The 25,027-nt window shown below is 44.6% G+C and overlaps 1 protein-coding gene across 2 annotated transcripts; it reads right to left on the reverse strand.

Annotated features, from left to right (window-relative positions):
• Positions 1 to 4,774: 4,774 nt before the first annotated feature.
• On the reverse strand, positions 4,775 to 22,136 carry LOC149334827 (uncharacterized). Of its 2 annotated transcripts, XM_089551456.1 has the most exons (7): positions 22,009 to 22,136; positions 13,311 to 19,956; positions 13,186 to 13,227; positions 10,982 to 11,068; positions 8,064 to 8,311; positions 5,794 to 5,953; positions 4,775 to 5,241 (listed from the first exon to the last, which is right to left on the reverse strand). In XM_089551456.1, exons 2-7 carry the CDS (start codon positions 13,417 to 13,419, stop codon positions 4,790 to 4,792), a joined length of 1,098 nt encoding a protein of 365 aa, XP_089407582.1. In that variant the 5' UTR covers positions 13,420 to 19,956; positions 22,009 to 22,136; the 3' UTR covers positions 4,775 to 4,789. The 2 variants fall into 2 exon arrangements, with proteins under 2 accessions (XP_089407582.1, XP_089407583.1); XM_089551457.1 differs by lacking the exon at positions 13,186 to 13,227.
• Positions 22,137 to 25,027: the final 2,891 nt, after the last annotated feature.

A 25,027-nucleotide genomic window follows, 5' to 3' on the forward strand; every position in this document is an offset into this window, starting at 1 on the left:
AGTGCGCAGTGCTCTCGTCGGTTTTTTAGTGCAAGCAAAATGGCGGTGCGACAAGATTAGCGCTAATGCATCAAATTTTGGCCAGAAACGGGGCGACAGCCAAGTGGAAACCATTCGAAATATTCAGACGGGTTTCGGTGACGATGCTTAGAGCAGCACACAAATTAAGCAATTGTACAACTGGTTTAAAGATGGCCGCACATCGGTGGAGAGCGAGCCACGCTCCGGTAGGCCATCAACATGCCGAAATGGGCAGATCATTGCCGAAGTGAACGCTCTGGTGATACGTTACCGACGTGTGACTATCCGAGAAATTGCGGAAGAGGTGGACATCAGTAGTTTTTCTGCACATTCCATTATCACCGAAGATTTGGCCATGAAGACAGTTGCGGCGAAATTCCCGCCGAAGCTGCTCACGGTGGAGCAAAAGCAGCTTCGTGTTGAAGTCTCACAGGACACGCTGGATTCCACAAACAGTGACCCCGACTTCATCAACACCATAATCACTGGTGATGAGTCTTGGGTGTACGGGTACGACCCGGAAACCAAATCCCAGTCGTCACAGTAGAAGCATTCCACGTCACCACGACCAATGAAGGCCTGCCAAATGGTCAGCAACGTCAAAGTGATGCTGACTGTTTTCTCAGACTCTCGCTGTGTGGCACACGACGAGTACGCACGCCCCAGGGTCAAACAATGATTAAAGAGTACAACAGGGGTGTCCTCCGTCACCTACGTGATGCTGTGCGGCGCATGAGACCGGAGCTGCGGTCAACAGGAAATTGGCGCATCCATCACGACAATGCTCCTGAACATTCTTCGCACTCGATTCAGACTTTTTTGGCAAAAAACCAGACTATTGTAGTTCAACATACTCCTTACTCTCCTGGTAAGGCCCCCTGCGACTTCTGGCTGTTTCCCAAAATCAAAAGGCCATGGAAAGGAGCGCGATTTCAGACAAGAGAGGACATTACGGCTGCAACGACAGCTGAGCTTAAAGTTGCACTGAAGAGGATTCTGAACTTGTCTTTTTGCCGCGGGAACTCGATCTACACGTTCCTAGCATTCTTAGAAACTGCAACTTATTGCCCTGTATGGCCGATTTCCCTAATTAAATCGAATTAACGTCCGGCTCCCGCCCTTTTTTTTGAATTCTGCCTCGTACGATGGGCGGAGTCGACCAACGCGTGGAGTGCCTTTCACCCAGTCCCGTGGCGGCTTGTGTAACGGACACGTGTCGTGTTCGTATCAGTGCCGCGCATCAGTGATTGCATCGCGCCGATGCGCAACAGTAATGCGCTGTAGGTACAGCGCTCTTGAGCGTGCCTATAAAAGCTGTGCCTTCAATAAACAGTGGTTCATTCTTGCACTGACCATGCTGCTGTAAGCGTCGTCCCTCCGGCTGGTTACATGGTGTCAGAAGTGGCCCTTTGAGGCCTATAGAAATCGACCCTGCGTCCGGCGTGCTATGGACCTGCTGAAGACACCAGAGCCATTGCGGCTGACTGGTAACGTAACAGAAAACTGGAAGCGTTTTAAGCAGAAATTCGAGTTATTTCTGCAGGCGACGGAGACTAAGGACCAGCCCAGATCGGATGCATCCAAGGCGGCACTCCTGTTGAGCATCGCTGGCGACGACGCTTTGGACGTCTTCAACAACTTCCAGTTTGGCGACAATGAAGACAAGACGAACTACAGCACCTTGGTGAGCAAGTTTGATGCTTATTGTGCCGAAGTTAGCAATGAAGTACATGAAAGATACGTATTCCGTTCAAGAAAGCAAGCGGAGGGAGAACCTTTTGAAAAATTTGTTCGTGACTTGAAAAAGCAAGCGGCACAGTGCAACTTTGGCACGCTGCAAGAATCGATGATAAGGGACCAGATTGTATTTGGCACGTGTAATCCTCGACTACGTGAGAAGATGCTGCGGGACAACCAGCTGACGTTGAAAAAAGCAGAGGAAATGTGCAGAGCAGCAGAGACGCTAGCACAGCGGAATGAAGTTTGGCACAGAGGGCACGACAGTGTCGACGCGATTTCGAGGCGCGCGGCTCCCTCGAAAGAGGGGAAAGAAGCAAAAAAACAGTTTCGTTGTCGTAAGTGCAACCGCTGGCACAAACCTAAGCAATGCCCAGCTTTTGGAAAGAAGTGTCGTTTGTGTCACAAGCTGAACCATTTCGCAAGTTGCTGCGCGTCAGCCGGGGTCAGTGAAGTGCGAGAACAGCAAGACGCGGACTTTGACATCCTAGAAGTCACCACGGCAAAGCGCGAGAGGGATTGGATGGTCAAGGCTCAAGTTCGTAACTGTGCGATCCGTTTTAAAGTGGACACCGGATCGCAAGCAAGCTTGTTTCCTATGTCGATTTACCAAAAACTGCGGGGAGCAGAAGAACTGAAGCCGACTAATTCGATCCTGCGGGCGTATAACGGAGGCATCATAACGTGTTTTGGAACGTGTACGCTTGAAGTCCGTCTTGGGAACACTTCTGCCACAGTGAAGTTCTTTGTGGTGAAAAATGGGCGTCAAGCCATACTTGGGCTAGAAGCGAGTGAAGCTCTGGGGCTAGTCCAGCGTAGGGTATGTGCCGTAGACAAGACCGCAACTGATGACCTTCTGAAAAAATTCGGGCACATATTCCAGGGCCTCGGGTGTTTGCAGCAGGCGTACAGTATGGTCTTGTCACCTGAAGCGATACCAGTAGTGCAACCAGCGCGACGAGTTCCGGTGGCGCTAGAAGAACCCCTTAAAAAAGAACTTGACCGAATGGTACGTGCTGGCATCATTGTGAGGGTGAACGAACCTACCGACTGGGTCAGCCCCCTAGTTTTGGCAAAGAAGAAAGATGGCACGCTAAGGGTGTGTATGGATCCCAGGGCTATAAACAAGTACATAAAGAGGCAGCATTTTCCGCTTCCTAGGCGAGAAGATTTGGAAGCGCGTTTAACAAATGCCCAGTACTTCAGCTGCCTTGATGCAAATTCGGGCTATCATCAGATACCGCTTGATGAGCGGACTTCGAGGATCTGCACTTTTTCTTCGCCGTTCGGGAGATACCGTTTTCTCCGGCTGCCCTTTGGCATTTCTTCCGCACCAGAGGTATTTCAACAGAGTATGAGCCAAGTCTTTGATGGCCTACCCGGCGTACTGGTATATGTTGATGATATTTTAGTATGGGGTTCCAGTAGACAAGAACACGATGAGCGGTTGGTAGCAGCGCTAAAAGCCGCCGAGAAAGCCGGCTTGACTTTCAACATCCAGAAGTGCAAGTTTAGGGTGAAAGAAGTCAGATTCCTTGGCGATATCATAGGCCGAACGGGCATATCGCCTGACCCCAAGCTGATCAAAAACTTGGTGAATATACCAACACCAACGTCCAAGAGTGACGTTCAGCGAATGCTGGGTGTACTTAATTACTTTGGTAAATTTGTCCCACGACTGTCTGAGCGAACAACGCTTCTACGTGAGCTTATCAAGACGCGCTCAGAATTCCAATGGACAGATAACCATGCGCAGGAGTGGAAAAAACTAACACAAATCCTGACCACCGCCCCCCTTCTTGCAATCTTTGATCCGCAACGAAAATCCAAGATTACCTGTGACGCATCAAAAGACGGCGTTGGTGCAGCATTACTGCAAGACTACAGTGGTGAGTGGAGGCCCGTAGCATACGCATCTCGTGTTTTAACGCAAGCCGAGAAGAATTATGCCCAAATTGAGAAGGAAGCACTTGGGATATGTTTTGGCTGCGAAAGGTTTCACGAGTTCGTGTACGGTAGAAACGTGCTTATCGAAACGGACCACAAACCGCTGGTAGCGATAGCACGGAAAGAAATTGCTGACATGCCACCACGAGTGCAACGATTCTTTTTGCGTTTGCTAAAGTACGACTTTGTCTTGCAGTACATTCCAGGAAAACATCTCGTTCTCGCTGACATGTTGTCACGGTCAACAAAGGATCAGGTCGAAGAAAAAGGTGGCACAACACACGACGTTGAGGTTCACGCCGTCCAGTCCTTGGGCTACATGGTCACCTCCGAAACGCTGCGGTCGCTACAGCTGGAAACTGCACGGGACTGCTACCTCCAGACAGTGATAGCTTGCTTGGTGGACGCGCAGCCAGTGACAGGTGAACTCAAGCCATTTTCGCACGAACTCTCTGTCGTTAATGGAGTAGTGCTGAAAGGCACTAAAGTCGTCATACCGAAAAGTATGCGACGAATCATGTTGGAAAGAATTCATGCGGGCCACCTTGGGATGCAAAAATGTAAGGAGAGGGCTCGGAAACTTATTTTTTGGCCTGGTCTGAATGGCGACATCACTGCCCGTGTGGAAAGCTGTGCAACGTGCAGAAAATACGCGTACAGGCAGCCAGAAGAACCCTTGCTAATGCGACCCGTTCCAAAATCCCAAGCAGCACACCAACAATGGACCGACGCTGGCATAATGCTGGTCAAAACCGGCTCGAAAGTCGTACCGACGTCGGCATTGGGGCAAAAAGTTACTTTTTCCAACCTTGGCCTGATGTTCGGACCAACACTGAACCGACATTCATGCCACTCTCAGACCACTGTTCAGCCGCTCTACCAACACTGAACCGACATTCACGCCGCTATTGTACCCACTTTCAGCCGCTCTACCAACACTGAACCAACATTCATGCCACTATCAGACCACTGTTCAGCCGCTCTACCAACACCAGCTTGACATACCACAATTCAGCCTTTCTGCTAACGCTTGCCCGAAGTTTATGCCATTGCATTTCCAGTTCAGCGAATATTCACATTCCAGTTAATGTTCGCATTGGGAAAGCCATGGGTTTTGGCATTGCAAAGCTGCAATCATCTCTTCTATACACATGCACAACAAAATGAGGCAACGAAAGAATCCAACTGAGAAACAATTTATTAAATAATTAGGCACCGTGGCTGGGGACGCGCGGTTGCGCGAGTCCTGCGAGGCAGCGAGGGCCGCGCAGGAGGCGGGACCTTGGGAAGGAGCCAGGGCCGCGCAGGAGGAGGATTTCTGGGAGGTGGGGGCCGCTTGGGGAAGGGAGGGCACTGTGCTGGGGGCTGAAGCACAGGGGCTCGCAGTGGTTGCCAGGCCGGCAGCGGTACTTGGCAGAAACGCTTCGGCAAAACGCCTTTTGCGTCCGCCGCCACGGTCCACCGAACCTGGCAACCACTTCCTAATAAACCCCTGCGCTTCCACCACATCCGCCCCCGTCTTCTCACAGATGGCATCTGCATAAGATAAGCGTTCATCTTAGGCCAGCAGAAAAAGTTTGCTCGTTAACAGAAATCAAGATTATTTCAGCAACAGAGAAAACAGAAAAGGCCACAAGTACATGTAAACTCAAAGTGCGTGCCAGAATGAAAGGACTACAGTATCCAAATACAACTTGAGGAGAAAATCCACCTGAAAGCTCTTCTAACCAACTGTATAAAGCTGCTGCGACATCACGGTCGACCATTTTGCACTACTAACATATGGGAGCACAAATGGCTGGCAGATACAAGGCACGACTACGATCCATGACAAGAGATGGATGTGACTGATGGGAGGGCTTTCTTTGAAAGGCATCTGCTGACTCATATATCTTCAGATGCACATGGAAGAAAACTGCAGATGACTACCCCCATAAAAACAGTAACAAAATATTCACCTGTAATGAAAAACAAAACTGGTAAAGTATCAACTGAAAAGAAGAAAAGAAAACAAAGCGCAGCAGAACCTGGTGCATGTTCTTCCACTCATCTTTTAAAATTCAGTTAAAAGCTACTGCAACAACATACCTGTTGCCACCTTGCATAACTTCAGGGCAATAAATGACCACTTGCCCTTCCGGCCATGGAGGCTGTACATCCTCTGTACAGCCACCCCCATGATGGCGGTCATTATGTTGGAGCCCACCTCCCTCAGGCCCTTGCCCCCCAGGCAGACCAGCTGCTTTCGCTGAAAAGAAACACCACAGGTGCACAAGCTATTAGGCACAAACATCAATTATAATTTCATTTAGTTTAGCAGAATCAAATAGCTAAGACAATTGTGTGACTACCTGTCAACAGCCCATGCGAGTACCTACAATCATAATGCATAATTTCTGTATGATACAATAGCTTGACTAGTTGCTACCAGCAGAAAGCACCACCACCAATATGGACATTCTTTTTTTTCCCAGTTTACTAAGAGCAGGGAAACTTTAGCGATTAAGCAAAGGTGGCCAACTCCTACCCATTATGCTTTGCATCTTGGACATTATTATATTATAACTATAATGCTTTTTGCAGATATCTATGTGCTGGATGTGTTTTCTCTGCACAGCCGTTACGCTAAAATTGATTTGGTTTGTAGAACTTAAAGTTCCAAAGTGACTCAGGCTATGATGAGGGACACCATAGTGGAGGGCTCCGGAAGTTTCGACCACGTGGGGTCTTTAACATGCGCCACTGACATCACACTGCACACGGGCGCCTTGCTTTTCGCCTCCATGGAAAACTGGCCATCACGGCTGGGTTTGAACCTGAGTCTTTGGGTTCAGCAGTCGAGTGCCCTAACCACTGAGCCACCATGGCGGGGCTCACTGCCCTGAAATTGAGCAGTCTAATTAATGCTATACAAAGGGCGCTTATTTAAATCCCCAAGCACCTGGGTAAAGCTGCGTACTTAGCAACCACATTTAATTAAACGATGTTGCTTGTTTTTGGCAGCAGATTAAGTAATTAAATGTGCATAATGTGAGCAAAAGACAGGGAAGAGGTGGGTTAAAGCTGCCCCATTATTTGGGAAACCTAGCCGAAATTAAAGACGCGCTGAGAGAGGACCAACTTCCAGCTGTGTTCACAGCAGTTCATGCAACAGTATATTAACTGAAAGCTCAGCTTCCTGTAAAACAGACCTTACAACATCCTTAATGTTAGCTACAAAGTCCACTGCTGAACTAAATTAAAACAGCACAACAATAAATGACAAATGTAAGGAAAATGAGGGGCTCGTTATGAGACACATACGAAGAAAGGCAGCCACAGGCAACAAAAGCATAGGGGATTTTTTTTTGCTGTTGATCTATGTAAAACAATAATGTAATCACAGAAATATTTGACTGAGAAAAAAAATTTGTTGGAACCAAGTCTGTTATGCAACGACCGGCCACCGGCAGAGCTCTGGAAAACTACATCGAATGACATTGAGTGACACCATCTGAGAGCAACTGCCCCAAAAAAGCCTGTGACTGCACCGCCAAATACCAAGCTACTACAAGATGTGACAGGTGCAATGCTTCACACAGAACCAGCATCAGTAGCTTGGTTTGCTGTTTAGCGCTCCTTCTCGCCTAAACGCTCTGATGCGACAGCAGTCTCGCAGGTGGCATTTTCTTTGCATTGCGTGGCTGAAACATGATGTGACAACTGGCACTTGCCGTAAGCAATATTGCGAGCACCACATGTTCAGCACTGCTACTGAGCCCAACAAATTGATAGGAGCCAAAGAGCAGATAAAGAGAGTCCCCTAACAGCTGTCCCGACACGTGATGCAGTTTTTGCAAGCTCTGCTACCGGCTGGGCATTGCGTACCACTTTTGCTTCCAACAGTAAATCTCACCACACAAGGAATCGACAGGGCGTTCCAGTGAACACTCTCAAAAATTCCTAAAGAAGCGCAAGTTCGATATGGGAAAACATTTTTTTTTTGGAGGAACGATCTCTCAGCAGTGGTGGACATAATTTACTGCATAACTGTGCGTGTGTACCTGCAAATATTTCTTCTATTTTGAACTCCCTATTCTTAGGAATTCCTGAAAATGTTCACTGAAACAGCCAGTGTGTATATCAGCAAGCAACTTTCATGAACAAGACATTTACATTAACAAAACACACTGTGACAGCACACTCCAGCACAACAGTAGGAATTATATCTATGAAGAGCATGTTATTCACAGAGCACGGCATGCAAATACTCTTGGAGCTCAAGATTTCTTCACAAACCTCGGAATTACATTATGCATGCAATTCGTTAGTAGGCATTCATTTTTTCCAGACACGAATTATCAGAAACATTAAATCACCAGTCCAGCAGCCACGCTGTCGTCCTGGACGGCAGCTTCCACAGTGTCCAACTCCTCGGGGGAGAATGCGGGCAGTGCAAGGGTGGGAGGCGGTGGCGAGGGGGACACTGGCCGAGTCCTCTGCTCCAGCTGCCGGTCCGACCGCAGCAGCACGTGATCCTCCAGCCTTTGTAACCGCTGCATTAAGTCGCGCTGCTGTTGTCGGACCTCCAGCACCAGGCGCATCAGCTTCAGCAGGGTAGCTGAAACTGAAGCAATCAACAATTTCAGTGAGAGCAGGGTTAACCTGGGCGCAATAATGTCATTTGCGCACTGAGGTACAATAAAGAACAGTATGAGGCTAACAGTAGGCAGCAACACACTCTGTACTATGCTCCTAAACTTCCACCAGTTTTTATCCTCCAGGACACTTCTAATTCATGTTCTATTCCTTGCTAGCCTAATTTAAATGCCATAAATGTCACCATGCACTGACAAACACCTAGGTGAAATGGAGCTGCTCTATGTGTGATAGCTAGCACAGAACCTGCAGCCTTGTTGTGTAAAGGACTTCTCAGTCTACGAGGGGGTACCCAAAAGAAACCGGACTTATTTTTGTTTGAACTTATTTGTTCACATTTTAAGCAAAGACCTTCAATCTCCTTCAAAGTATTCCCCACTTGCAATGATACGCTTGTCGAATCTTTCATTCTATTTTTCAAAACATTTTTTAAATTCATCTTTTGTGATGCTTGACAGCGCCTCCGTCGTTTTTTTCTTCACCTCAGCAACATCAGCGAAACGCTTTCCATTCACCTATTTTTTCATTCCAGGAAACAAAGAAAGTAGCACGGGGCAAGGTCGGGAAAGTATGAGGGTTGAGGAATAGGGGTCATGCCATTTTTGGTCCAAAATTGTCGTAGAGACAGGGCTATGTGAGCAGGGGCATTGCCATGATGGAAAAAGCAGTCACCCGACCGCCACAAATCTGGCCGCTTCCACCGCACACTCTTGCCCAATCTTTTCAAAACATCCAAGTAGAAAGCCTGGCTAACTGTCTGACCCTGCGGAACAAATTCTCAATGGACGACTCCTCTCACGTCGAAAAAACAAATCAGCATTGTTTTGAGGTTTGGTTTCACCTGACGAGCTTTCTTGAGGCGAGGTGAATTTGAAGTTTTCCATTGGCATGATTGTTGCTTTGATTCAGGATTCGATTCAGGAACACTTGAGTTGTCCCCATAGCATCGTCCTTGTACGTCTTTCTTAATATTTCAAGAGTTTCCATTCAACTTTTTCCAAGCAAAAATCAGAATTTCACCGGCGCACGCTGTTCACGAAAATCAGCCATTGCAATAACGACGTTCAGACAAAACAGTCGTCACTCTAAAACTCTGCCTAAACTAGTCTAACCTCCTTCAACGACGGCACTCGGCTTACTGACTCTGGAATGTTCGTTCTATGCGCTCCTAGTGGCAAAACGCGGTACCACAGAAGCTTTGCCGACCAAAAAATTTAGTCCGGTTTCTTTTGGGTACCCCCTCGTATGAGCTTCGCCAATTTTTACATTGCTTCATGGGCATTTCCACTGCTATTGCACCATGGCAGAGATGGCAGCAGTTAGTCGCAAATGGATTCTTCCAGTGTCATGAGAAGCATGTGCTAATAGAAGCCAGAAAGGAGAGCAGGCCTGTGCCCTTAATATAGCATTGCACCATTTGGAAAGTATTGCTTACGGCAACACCCACATTGGCCAAAATGCTGGAGGTAGACATCTGTTCTAACTGCAAGTGCCGGCAGGGATCAATGCATTAAAACTGCAACAAAGATAGCCCTTATGAAATCATAGCCCTTAGCTGACAAGCGAAATGCAACAAAGAGGTGGACCAAACGTTTCTTGCTAGGCACAGGAGGTGCCAAACCGTTGAGAAATAAAACAAGGTCACATTTATCTCTTACCACGCATCCGTTTTGCTGCAGCCAAGACAAGACTAGGAGCCAGCTGATGTGCTCCACAAGGCAGTTAGGCTGTTCAGTTCTTTCCTAAGCAAGAGGTCCTCCTTCAGAGCATGCCACTATTATTGGCTGCTTATCTCCTTCAGCACCCTTTATGGGAGCTTTGTGATATTGCAATTTATTTTTTTCAGCACATTTCGCTGCATCCAGGGCACTGCACTCACTTCCAACCAATAAACTTTTAAAATAGTTTGAATGACAATGAAAAATTACAATATGGGCCTTGCTGACCTGTGTGCCTCTGGAAGCGACCAAATTATGCTGGTAAGGAAACAAATGCACAGAACATGGGACTACTGTGTAGAGTGCAATTTGTAGGAGTGGCTTCCTGGTGGTGATGTAGGCAGAGAGAGGCAACAGAAATGCCAGGATCCAAAAGAACCCAACAAAAGCACAACATACAGCTCTTGGGAAGGGCACACAACAACCAGTCCACTATGAATCACAAGAGTAGAAAGCAATGGAAGTACTAGGTTGTAAATTCCAGTACCACTTCAGTTCAATACAATCGTTTTTGAGAAATACATGTGATGATTTTCAGAGTGACCCCTTTCAAAGCACATAGTTTGAAACTAGAAATGTGCTCCTAGCACCATTGCAAGAGCCACTGACGAGAACTCCATGCAAATATCTTCCTGAATAAGTATATTCTCTAGATCTTTCTGGGCCTGTTGACTGCTGCTCGGCAGCAGCAGGTACAATGAGAAATTTAAAATTTGCTCTGTTTTTCTATAAGGCAAAGCAGATCTAGCTTCTACATCTTGTCGTGTCACTTGATACTAGACAAAATAGGAGTGTAATTAAAAGAAAGGAACACAGTGAAAAGACGGGACAAGCAGCATTTGTCCTCTCCTCTCACTGTGTCCCCATGTTTGGCTTGCATTTCTCTTTTTGCACAAAAGTAAACAAAGTGAAAATCTCACCATCAACAGTCCCAGCTGTCGACTCCTCCAGCTCGCTGGGTGGCGCACTGTTTTCGCTCACGCTCTCCCCAGCGTGATTCAGTGGGGCTGAAGATGAACATGTGTCATTGATGGCAATCCAGGAAGTACAGAACACACTACTGTGTACAACCACAATGTCACATTTCTATCCTAATTGAATGCAGAAATGCTACTTCAGGATATTTTTGGAGAAGGGACAGAACAGTTGCATGGCCAGGCTGTTTTGCATACAGGTGATCTTAAAACACAATAGACACAAAATTACGAAGTTCAGAAACAAATTCCTGGTTATATAGAGATGCCCCCCAGGCAATAGTAACACTTCCTTTGGCCGAAAAGATATTTTAATTTGGTTTCAATCACAGGCTGTACAAAGACTTCATAATTCAAAACCCACCAAAACCGACACCTCCATGACAAGTAGTTGACGTGACAAACAATGTCACATCATGCAGATACCTATGACACATAAAAGAACGTTGTGATCCGACTGCGGCGGCGCGTTTCGATGGAGGCGAAATGCAAAAGGCGCCCGTGTGCTGTGCGATGTCAGTACATGTTAAAGATCCCCAGTCGGCTGAAATTACCCCAGGGCGCTGCGGCACCTCTTTCTTCCTTTCTTCTCACACTCCCTCCTTTATCCCTTCCCTTATGAATGTCCACCGAAATGCGAGAGAATTACTGCACCACTTTCTTTCCTGAAAAATCAGTTTTCAATTTTTTAAATATGTGTCTATAGTACTTCAATAATTACATTTCTCATGCACCAGCATGGTGCATTGGTACCGTATTTTCCGGTGTATAAGACGCGGCTTTTTTTCAAAAATCTTGCTGGTGCGTCCTATACAAGGGTGCGTCTTATATGCGAATTTTTCGTTTTTTTTTAGAGAGTTCAGAAATTACTCAGGTTCATTTTCAAGCTTTTTTTACCGAAAAAATATCACTAGCAATGATGCGGTTGTAACACGGTTAATACTTCAATACGGGGACCACCGTGCGCAACTTTTTTTAGGTGAACTTTATCATGAAACAACGGGGATGACGACTTCCGGGATCACAAACACACCGTTTCGGAGGCCCCAAGCAAAAGTAATGTGAAATGCCAAAAGATGACAACAATCACGCTTCTCACCATTGTCAAGACAAGCCAGGACAAGCCGGCGTTCTTATTTTAGCCACCCTTTCCCACTTTGTTTGCTCCATGTACGTATGCGAAGAGAATATTTCAGTCGCGTTGCCACCAGAAATGGGCGAACTTTTTGATAGCGCATCCGAAGGTGAAGACTTCCAAGGTTTTAAGTAGAAATAAAATGTTCTTATGGACATATGGGAGAGTTTTTTCGTTTTTCTTTCTTTTTTCTAAAACGTGGGCAGGAATGGCGTGAGTGTTGCCTTTTTCGACCACTTAGCGTTGCTTAAGAATTTCTCACAAGTACGGTGAATTTCGTGATGGTCGCGTAAGCGTGTTTAATTGATCTTCACTAGCCCAACTGGGTAAACTGGGGTGCGCCTTATATAAGGGTGCGTCTTATATAGCAACTTTTTCAATTACAGCCTGCATATATGGCGGGTGTGTGTTATACACCGGAAAATACGGTACATTTAAGGACACAAAAGAAACTGTCATGGCGAAACCAAAAACAGAGAGCGGAATATATGTCATGTGAATAGAAACCTGTTCACAGTACTGTTAACGTGGGTAAGATAGTTTGCCACGAAATGGTTACTGGCAGATTCACTGCTGATCTGAGAGCATGGCAAATGTAAAAAGCTGATGCCAAGTCTGAGCACGTTCTACTTCTCTGCAAGTGCAATTAGCTACGGTGGAGTTTTTTTTCCCAGATTTTGCAAGCATACTACCATAAATTCCCAATCAAAACTAACACAATGTCGACCTTACATTAAATAGAAATGAGAAATGGTGTTTTAGTTTTAAGGCGGTTAACATCCAAAGACGACTCAGGCTATGAGGGACGCCATAGTGAAGGGCTCCGGAAATTTCGACCACCTGGGGTTCTTCAACGTGCACTGACATCGCACAGTACACGGGCCTCTAGAATTTCGCCTCCATCAAAATTCGACCGCCTTGGCCGGGATCGAACCCGCGTCTTTCGGGTCAGCAGCCGAGCGCCGTAACCACTGAGCCACCGCGGCGGCTTAACAAATGAGAATTCATGTCGTACGTGGTGACGGCAGCTGTACAACATCGTTGTGGCCCTCATTTCCTAAAAAATAATTGCACATGAACGTCTTGTTGAGTATGCAAAATAATTTCTCATCAATAAAGAAATATGAGAATTTCAATTACCAGAAACTGCCGAGCTTTCTAGGGCTGAAGTGAACTCGTAGCGCCGCACCTTTTTTTCGGCGCTCTTGTAGGATCCTGCAAACATTCTCAATATCTCGACAAAAACCATGTCATCTCCAAGCAACAGTACGGATTTCAAAAAAACAAAACAACTGAGGCCGCCTTAATCAAAGAAAAGCTAATTGAAAACATAGAAAATAAACTGCTAACAGTTGGCATATTCCTTGATATGAGGAAAGCGTTTGACTCGGTTAACCATAAGATATTGCTTGAAAAAATGCAGTGTTATGGAATACGCGGCGTTCCTTTAACCTTATTTGCTAGCTACCTTGACAACCGATCTTAAACAACTATCATTAACGGTATTTCATCTGGGATCGGTCAGATTGTGTCTGGTGTGCCACAGGGCTCCGTTCTAGGACCAACGTTGTTCTTATTATATATTAATGATATCGTCAACCTTCGTCCAGCAGACAACATTATAATCTATGCAGACGATACTAACGTATTTTTTTCAGGGCAAGATAGTAATATTTTGCAAGCAGCCTCCAATAGTTGGTTATCCCAATTGTCTGTTTGGTTAAAATCAAATAGGTTAGAACTTAATGTCAGGAAAACAAAGTACATACTGTTTAGAGCCAAAAATAATGAAGTTCCGAACAACTTCCAAATTCACTTCGAGCAAGCTCCTATAACTCGTGTCAGCTCTACAATGTTCCTTGGAGTCATTTTTGAAGAACATTTACTCTGGACAGATCATGTAAACTACGTTAGCACTAAAATGGCTCGCTCTGTTGGTATCCTAAATAAATTTCGCACAATACTGCCTCGAAAATTCAAACTACAAATTTATTTCAATTTCAATTTCAATTTCAATTTATTTTCGAATTTCTTTTACAGGAAATACAAACACTTTTTGGACCCATAGCCAGCGGCTAGTTCGGGTCCAAGTACACGAAACACGTAATAGCAAATTCAAAAACGGCGGACATATACAGAAAAGCGTAAGCGTTGTACAAGATTAAAAGCAAAGCAGTCTAAATAACACTGGTAGATAACATTCGGCGCGGCAAAAGAAAGAAAATAGCTTTGAAAACATGACATGCAAAAAGAACTTTCGGACATCAAGTGTTAGTAAAAACTATCGTGTTACATACAAAGTACATAATAACAGAAAACTGTGACGAAAAAAGAATTTCAGGTTAAATCAATTATTTCAATTAAGTGTTTTTTAAACATACCAGCAAAATTGTGTGAGTTTTTAAGAGAAATGGGTATCGCGTTCCAAATTTTTACCCCAGCAGACTCCACTAAACGCTCACCATATACATTGCGGATGGTAGGGAGGTTGAAATTGCCGAAAGAGAGGTTTCTAGTGGACCGAAGCGGGAGATGTAGTATTGATGCATGAAAAGGGTGGTTGTGTCTTACTATGTTGTGAATACATACAGAGATTTTTAATCGGTACAATGAATCAAATGGAAGGATCATTGACTTGCGGAATAACGGTTTGCTGTGCTCATAACGGTTGGACTTGTTTATTATTCTTAATGCACGTTTTTGAAGACGGATAATAGGATTTAAATACGTATGGTAAGTTCCACCCCATGCTTCGACACAGTATGATAGATGGCTTTCGATGAAGGCAAAATAAAGCATTCGTAATGTAGAGATGTCAAATAATTCCTTAACCTGATGAAGAGCATGACATCCAGATGCCAACTTCCCGCAGACTGCCTCAATTTGGTGTTGCCAGTGTAAGTGGCTGTCAAATGTGACACCAAGATATTTAAATGAAAATGTGTGTTCTATTAGTGCATTATTTACAAGGATTCTGACATCAGTTGGGGCGATTAGTTTTCTTCTTGAATGGAATATCAGGTATTTAGTTTTTTCGTGTTTATTGTCAGCTTGTTAGCTGAGAACCATTTCGCTATTTTATGGACTTCTTGATTCGCTTTTTCTTCTAGCTCTTTCATTGTATCTGCCGTTATAATTAAACATGTATCATCAGCATACATCAGAAGTTTTGAACAGCCGATAAATGAAGGTAAGTCATTAACGTATAAGGAAAACAATAATGGACCAAGTACGGATCCTTGCGGTACTCCAGTGTAAAGCTTGTGCGGTGAGGATGTAAAGGAATTCATTACCACAACTTGTTCACGGTCAGTGATATAACTAGTGAGTAGGTCGGAAATATTATGACGAAAGCCGTAGTGTTTTAGTTTTGTTATCAGTATAGAATGATCAACTGTGTCGAATGCCTTTTTTAAATCCAAAAATATTACTCCAACTAACATGCCATTGTGCAAAGCCGTGTTAATTTTCTGGGTAAGTGACAGAACTGCTGTGGAAGTTGAATGGTGTGACCTGAAACCATGTTGTTGTGTAGTGAGGATACCGTATTTATCTAAAAACTTGTTGAATCTGTTTGCAAGAATTTTTTCAAAGATGTTATTAATTGTGCTCTCTAGTCTTTTCGCATGTACAATATTGTTTGTTGATCTGGAGAACAACTACCTCAACCAATCTTGTGAAAGTACTTACTTTACAAAAAAGAGCTGTACGAGCGATTGATAACTTACATTACAGTGAGAGCACAGGTCCTTCCTTCCTCAACCATAGACTGCTAACCATCACGGCCGCTTACCACAAGAAGCTTGCTGTTTATATCAGAAACCTTATGAAAGGAAACTGGCAGACTTTCGAGAGCACATATTTAATTGCCCAAACATCATACAGTCTTAGGCACCCTCAATACCATGCATCAAAATCCCGTACAAACTATGGGTTCCAAAAACTAACTCACATAATTCCTCATATGGGTTCCAAAAACTAACTCACATAATTCCTCATACATTAAACACCTATCCATATTTAACAGAATTGTCACTACAAAATATGTCCGAGGTCAGATTTAGGAAAACTGTTCATGAATATTTTTGTTATAGCTAGTTGTGGTGTGTTTTTACCTAATCAGTTTTTGTCTGTTATGTTTTGATCTTAGTTTTGTTGTTCTTAGCTCTATGCATGCCTGATCTCTGTTTCGTTGTCAATATATCCGCTGCTTTTCTAGTTTCTGTTACTTATGGAAACTTTGTACCATTGCCAAGTGCCACTTTGTTTTTTTTTTGTTTTTTACATGGGGAGGGCAGGCCTCTGTCAGGCGCTACTAGGCGCCTTTAGCTTGCTCTCCCTTGTTTGCAGTCTCTGTACTGGCCAAACAAAACCAATAAATGAAAATGAAAAATTACAAATCAAAAACCAAACTCTTGAGCAATCTACATGAAAATTCTACTTCATATGAAATAAAGCAACATTTCTCACATTGCTGGGATCCATTGACACCACACTACACACACACAAAAAAATAATGTGAGTGTATCATGCTGGTATTTCAGGATGAACATCTTAGAGCAGCCTGATTGTTAGAATAGACAAGGAAATGCTCCAGCTCATTTTATATCGCAGTTTACTGTGTTTTATATTCCAACCAATTATTTGGCACATTTCAGGACAACCAGTTCACACTGCAAGTCACGCCATTATGCACGTAGTTTAAATATGCTTGCTTTCTGGCATTTGTAATTTCCAGGTAGCAAACAGCATATATAAGGCCAAGGTACAGTGTGGCAATGACACAGGCATCTTACATCCCTGTCAGACGGGCATTTCGAAGGCTCTCAAACTGATAGTCTATCACCTCACGCTGAGTGCTGCTACAAAGGCAGTTTTAATGGCCATTGAGTATATAGTCTATCGAGTCAAAGCAGTGTGCAACTCTTTAGCGAGATTTCAAGGGCCCTCGAGCATTGTACAAGGTTGTTAGCATTGTTTCGAGCGGCACCAAAGCATGCTCTCATGCATGATATGTTCACAGTAGAAAAACGTGAACAAAGATTACCCTCTCAAATTTTAATGCAAGTACCAAACTTTAGCTTCTACAAAGATTTAAAGATTGTGTCAGTCTGGTTTAAAGTGCATTACTTTCATACTCGGCATGGCAGAAGACTGAAACACCAGCGGTATTAGTATTCCCAGAGCACTACAAACTGCGACAGCAAATCACCTAAAACGGCAGTGCCTTTCAAGACAAGGCAACTGACCTGCAATAATAACTCAAAACCTCCTACGATCCCAAATAAGGCTGTTTCTGTGCCGATGCTCGAGAAGCTGCATGTGTGTGCGCACATGTTAGTCAAACACACTAATTTTTTTCGGCTGGTAAAGCCCTTTTGTAAAACCATGGTCAGTGTGACCATTACCAGAGCATGGGAACTGATGGCCGGCACACGAAAGCACGCGGCGCTGCCACCCCAGTCCTGCCACGGTAGATCCCGAAGTGATCCAAAAGCTTCACTGCCCACACTGACCAACAGCCACTGCTGTCTCCATTTCACTTCACCCACAGCCGATTGTGCGGCAGTGACAGGATCCCGAAGTTCCACTCGCTTTTCTCAGTGCTTGTTAAGCAAATCACTCGTGTATACAATTAATGAGTGCTTCAAGATTCCTGCAGGAATGCACCGATTCTTAAATTGCAAGTATGTACACCCCAGCGTGTTTGTTTACAAAGCTAGCGTACAAGTGGCTGTATATTGCTCATTTGTACAGGATGAGATGCAAGGTAAGTTCACATTACCAAAAATGTTCTCTTCTGTTTCTCACCAGTTGTAGCTTTATTTGTTCACACACTGTAACAGTGCTGCAAGAAGCATCAAGGATGTGACTTCCAACATTGGGATATTAGAGGATCTCCTCTTCCCGCTAATTACATGTGCATGCTTTATTCGATATGACTAGTACTTAATTTTAAATTGTTTAATCCAGAAGCATGCTTGGTGACCATTTGCATTAAATAAAGGCTCCAAATTTGTTGCCCACAAGCAGCGCCGACTCAGCCTCTGGTCTGCCGAAGACAGATCGAGTGACCATCCGCCGGTTGGTTTCATCGGTCGCAGGCTTTAGGCGATCACTGGTTGCGCTGGTATCGTCACCGGTATAATGTGAAAGATTGGTGCATCAATCAGCTAAGGCCTATACCGCCCAGCCCACCGAGTGCAACCATGCCTTATCTATGCCAATAGAAACATAGATTAAGTTTATCATTTTAGCAGAGTAACACGTTCATGACACTCCCGCATGAGGGAGGACCACTACTTCATTTATGCACAAAAGGAAGGAGACATGTCCTTTGACAGTGTAGCCTGCATTGCAGATGACACTCTGCCATCTATTGTGACATCACATGAGCAGTTCAATATGGTGGCCACTCTCAGTGGGAACAGCTTCCCGATCACGATTTCTATCGCATTTTTTTTAAAAATAAAGCGCCCCACGTACTAATACTTCCAGGAGTGGAATCAGACTTTCATATTATTCCCAGAAGCGCAAAACTGCCTTTCCTCAAAAACCAATTTACCAATATGTCGAATGACCCTGTCATAGCCCCTTCAAGTGCACCGGGATTTTTTTTCCAATTTCACTAATAATACTGCTGTGGCTTCATTCCTCAGCACCTAACCACAACACTGCCATTTGAGAGTGCACAGCACTACTGCATGTAAACACTGTTCTGGGCTGCTTTGCTGACTTGATGCCCGTTCAGCTGCCTGTATAGCAACACTCAGGCCAACAGACCATCAGTTTGAAAGCCTGTGAAACACTCATGTGGCAGAGGCATTGTTTTATTTACAATTAAAAGTGTGATTCTGATTTCTAGGATTTAACAGCTTTAAGCTATGAAGAATGACGTAGCGGAAGACTCCAGATTAATTTAGACCACATGGGGTTGTTTAACATGCACTGATATTACAGAGCACAAACGCATTCTGCACTGCTCCATTTCACCACAGACAGGATGTAACCTGGGCCCTCGGCTCAGCAGTATGGACCACTCAGCCACTGCGACAGGCTTACAATTCAAACTGAACTAAATGTAAACAGCTGAATGAGTTGGTTCTGAATTTGCATTATGAAACACTGTCTCAGTGCACAACAAACATGGATGAGGAAAGAGCACACAACGCAAAGCATCAATTGATGTCTGGCATTTGTATTGTGTGCTCTTTCCTTGTCTGTGCTTTTTGTGTGCCAAAAAATGTTTCATAATGCAAAAAAAAAAAAATTACCACACTAAACCTTTCTGTACTAAATATTATTAAGCATACTGAGTGCAGCACTAATTCTGGGAACTACAGGTCTTCAAAAACAAGGCACTAATGAGTTTCAGAAGTAGTTCATCAGCTTACAAGTGCAATAGCTAACAGTTCATTCTGCTCCTCTTTTTGACAGCTGGCTAAGCGGTGGCTATCAACATGACTTCTTACTCGTAATTTAGCCATGCAGAGGTGAAGACTCACAGAATCTAGCAAAGAGGCCTTTACAATCGCTGATGAAGCTACCATCAATATGTCTGCAATAAGACTACTTATGGCAAGTGGTAACGACGACCGCTGGGCAACGCATCCACTCCCCTCCGAGAGCTGGCTCGGCCTCAGCTTTTGCGAGCGGCGTCACCTCCGAGCTCCTGGCCACAGGCCAGTAGCACTCTTCTTTTGTCTCTGTGAGCCATCCGACAGGAATGACTGCAAGGCAGTCGTCCTCGAGAGGAAACTTCACCACAGCGAATGGTTTTGACATGCTGCACAGAGGAAACACGACAAAAGATTAATGGGGAAACAAGGATTTTTACCAGACACTGTCTGTGCCATACTCTACTGGCACTTGCCTGTTTGGGTGCCGAAAACTTCACACTACCATGACAACTGACAGGTACTCTTACAACCATCTCGTTCTACTTTGCAACGCACTTCTGAACTTTCATGAGTTGAGAGTTACAAGTGTCACGAGCGCCTGCAATTTGGGACTTATTTAAACAATATTTCTGTGCCTGCTGTCATGTGAACCAAATAACAGCCAGCAATAGTGGCGTGCAACTTCACTGCATTGAACATCAAACTGAGTGCAGTCTACCAGGAGCATAGCGATGAAAAAGAAACCAGTAAAACGCAAGATTGACCAAATGAGGAAGAGAGAAAACAAGCGCGTTCAATTAGCGAGCTCGAAACTAGCACTCGCTATATGTAGAGTCGCACTGATCTAGACTTTGTAATACAAGGCTCTGAGTAGCGGGAAGGGTCACACATAAATAAAAAGTACTCTCAATTTTTTTTCTGTAACCGATCACTGGCAGGAGCAGCATTACTTCTGGCAGTACAGAAGAATTGTGTTCATTCATCCTGTCACATTTCTCTCATCGCACGGAGACTCGCAACGCAACAATGTCAACACTGCCAAGGAAGCATTTGTCAATCAAGCACAAGGCATGCAGGCTGCGACTCTGTGACGTCCGACATGCATGCCTGAACCAAGCGATTAGCCTCACAAAAGCAAAAATTGGCGATGAAAAACACTCAACTGCATCGCACGTGGCAACTGGTTGGTCATGGGGGGCGCCGCAGAGAACGGCTCCGGAAATTTCGACCACCTGGGGTTCTTTAGAGTGCACCGATATCGCGCACAGTACACGGGCCTCCAGAATTTCGCCTCCATCGAAATTCGACCGCCGCAGCCGGGATCGAACCCGCGTATTTCGAGTCAGCAGCCGAGCGCCGTAACCACGTGACGACTGTCATTGCGATCATGATCACAAGACGACGGACAAGAAGAGTGTACACACCACAACGACTGGACTAACAACTGAAGTTTATTGGAAAATACATGGTCCGAGCAAGGCCAGCAGAGCATGCGCAACAGCATCATCACTAATCACTGCGCAAAAGAGACAAAGACAAGAAATCTAAACTATCGTGGACGATCTAAAAAAGCAAATTCTTTTTCAAGTAAGCTCACCGAAGTTGTGCTTATACAATCAGAGCCTAACAAACCGATATGATATGCCTCCAGAATTTCCCGCTCCTGTTTTCCCTTGCCTCTACCAAGAATGGTGGCATTGCTAAACAAAGGATAACAGCCACATTCGTTGCAATGGCGAGGCAAGTTTGCACCGCCACCGGACCCCAGGGAGGAGTGATGCTCACGAAGCCGGTCATTACTACACGGTCATTACTACTGCTTTTTTAGATCGTCCACGATAGTTTAGATTTCTTGTCTTTGTCTCTTTTGCGCAGTGATTAGTGATGATGCTGTTGCGCATGCTCTGCTGGCCTTGCTCGGACCATGTATTTTCCAATAAACTTCAGTTGTTAGTCCAGTCGTTGTGGTGTGTACACTCTTCTTGTCCGTCGTCTTGTGTGACTGGTTTTTTCTCAGTTTACGATGTACCAACTGGCCCGCATTTCAACCCTTCATCATGATCATAATATCTATACACGTACATAAATGTACGATGTGCCGTGAGAAACAAACCCTCTCAGAAGCAATGCGCCAACAAGATTTGCCGGGATAGTGCGTTCACCCTGATGAAGGAACACACAAACACACACGACATTTAGAAGCGCTTCCCTTCGTGTACGTGTGTTACTTCATATTATCCCAACCCTTACACGCAGTTACACCTTGCAATGCGCCGCTGAGTTAATCAAAAGACAACTGCTGACAGATGCCTACAGACAAGTTAGATAAAGGGGCGACACACGAGGCGTGCTCCTTGTCCTCACTCTTGACAAGTTCACAAGTAAATATTAGCTGACAACTAACATGAAAGGGAAAAAAGGACAGAATGTATACTTACGCAAGCAGTGCCTTCTGGTTCCCCTCGGTGACTCGCGCGTGCCGCCACCAAACTTGAAAAAGCTTGAAGAAATAAAAATTCACAAGCGCGCGCTTTGCTGCCAAACGTCCAAACGAAATGACCACAAGCTATGGATTGGGATTGGATTGGAACGCACGTGGGAGCGAGAGCGGATGCCTACGTTTATGCGTAAAGCGGTGGATAAATACACGTTTAGTTTCGGAAAATTTCTTTGAAGCTTAGTGTTGACAACACCGCCAAGAATAATTTTTATCAATTTTTTTACACTTCAATTTATTAATGAGCAAACCATCTTATTTTACGCGACAGCGTATAAAGCTAAGATGGAATGGCATGGCTACTTTTGACTACTTTCAGCTCAAGTTTTGGCTCCTTTTAAAATGTTCCCAACGGCAACCCTGCCCGCGAGTCATGCCGCGAGTACAGTTACAGTGCACTGTAGTACAGTATGGTACAGTGGCACTGTACCGCGAGTGCTCGCGCTTGTTTTTCTTTTGTGGTGTGGAGGTGTTGGTCGTACTGCCTGTCTGCTGTCCCTTTGTGCGGCTGTTGCGGTTCCCGTCTTTCACCGCAAAGCTTCTGCATTTCGCCATGAATGCAAAGCAACGCAAGTACCGTATCGTTGAAAAAGAATACCGTGAGATCTTGCAAGATCTCGGTATTTCACAACGGCCGGTCGCATCTACGTCTTCAAGCTTGGATCAAGGCGGCAGGAAACGATCGCACCCCCCAACTCTTGCTACCGTCCGAAGCAACCACGCGACGCAGAAGCGAAGTGCGCGCTGAAGACGCGTGATTGAAATCTATAACCGTAATCAATATGAAGACGATTAACCGATAGCGATTAATACGTCCCTATCGAAAAATCTCGTATATATGTGTCATATGTGTCTGGTTCATACGAAATATGGAATATCTCGTATGATTATGGAATATCTCGTATGTGTCATATGACACATATGACACATATGCGTCTGGTTTACAATTATTGGGAAAGGAAAGGGAAGGGCTGGGGTGGAATTTTAAGGCAATTAACAATAAAATAGCTTCCAATGAAGTTAGTAAACTAAAGAAAGTAAAAAAAAAAATCGGACGCGAAAAAAAAAACTACGCGTCGTTCCGGATTCGAACCACTGACCTAGAGATTTACAGCTCACTACACTACCCACTACACCACTGCTGGCATGGCAAAAAATGGTTTACATTTCGATGACAAGACTTATGCTATGCTTCCCAATACTATAGAATTCGACGGTTAGGTGCGAGGACAAATGTTTATTTTTAAGGTATAAGGAGCTGAACTACAGCCGATTGCACTTCCACTGATATTGTGGATCTTGATGTGCTCTGTGATAAGCATTGAAAGATCTGATATTTGTATGTATTTTAATTTTCACAGCGCCTGCACCATTGATCGTAGTACTCTCATTGCGCACATATTGTTAACTACAGTCGGAGCTCTTGCATGAAAATACCTGGCGTTATTAGCTCAACTAAGCCCAGAAGGCAACATTTGCCTTCTGGCTGAACGTTTGTCCAAGCACATTGGAAACGCCTAACGTCATACTGTTTGGATAGGCGCGGTTTACAACAGGAGGGCACAAGCAGAGAATCAAGGAGAAAAATATTTGAAACAGGCCAAGAGTTTTTTTTTATGCGTTGGTTGGGCACTTGTTAATCGCTTGTTCATCCCTTTTCCGCGTGTTTCAAACAGCAAGGCCCACTCTATAAGAGGCACTCATCAGCGGCTATGTGTTTCGCACGAGATTGATGTAAGCTGATACGGTGCATATCGGAGCTCTTGTGTACGCACGAGTGTCGCGTGTCAGTTAAGGTATGCCACATATGTAATAAGTCCATTCAAGTCACCTTTCCATAGCGCGTGAACTACTATATATGCAGCAGATGTGTTCATCTGTGACATTTGTGACGCGTATGAGCTCGTACGCAGCCTATACGCGTTCATACGAGACACATTAATTTGTGACACACATGAACTCGTATGAAGTATATGTGCTGATACGAGGCGCATTTGTCGACACATATGGCTCATATGGTGCCCATATGAGTCAAACGAGGCACATATGAACTCGTATGAAGCCTATATGTGTTCACATGAGGCACATATACTGACACATATAACTCATATGGGCTGCATACGAGGCAAAGGGAGAGAACGAGTACCGTGGAGGCGCAGTGCCTTCGCATTCTTCCAATTCGAGTTCCCGCCGACGATGTAACGTTTTTTTCTTAAGCTATATGTATCTCTTATATAAGCGCATGGTCAGCGCTGTCCTACCATGGAGCAAACGCACGTTACTGTTTACCCATTCCTGCTTTAATGGAGTGCTCGACACGTTGCGCCATGCATATAGTTTTGGTGCTGTTCTGCAGGTATACCGCATTAACTGCGACGCCCAAGCACATCAAGGTACAGCGGATTTAACGTTAGAATCGAGAAGTTATTTTTATAAATTGCTATTTATAGTTTTTGAAATTCAGGCCTGAAAATCGGTGCTGCATATATGTTTCTCCGACTCGCATTCTTTCATTGCACGACTGGACTTTTTACATTTACACAGAACGAAGACCTTAAAGGGGGAAATAATCGCATGCATGCATGCAACTTTGCATATTTTAGTTTAAAAAACTGAGATTTAAAAAATCTCACAGGAGGTTATGCGGGTTTTTACGAAGATATCATTATCTACGCCCCGAACTATATATGCTTATAAATAATTAACAATGTGCGAGCTATATATATATATATATATATATATATATATATCGCGCCTATCGCCGCAATTGAGAAAACTAAGAAGTCACAATAGCAACTGCATGATGCTCCATAGCAGTCGGCAAGTTGCGTTGCCTATTGCAGGAATTGGCCAGCTTCTAAGTATGGCAAAGTCAATGCAGGGGAAACATTCGACAAAGTGGTCCAATACTGCCAACTTCTAAAAATGGCTGAGCCAAGGCGGGTGAAACGTCCGATAAA

This window comes from Amblyomma mixtum, chromosome 7 (genome assembly GCF_055824585.1).
Source record: "Amblyomma mixtum isolate Tamu chromosome 7, ASM5582458v1, whole genome shotgun sequence".
Taxonomy (NCBI): domain Eukaryota; kingdom Metazoa; phylum Arthropoda; class Arachnida; order Ixodida; family Ixodidae; genus Amblyomma; species Amblyomma mixtum.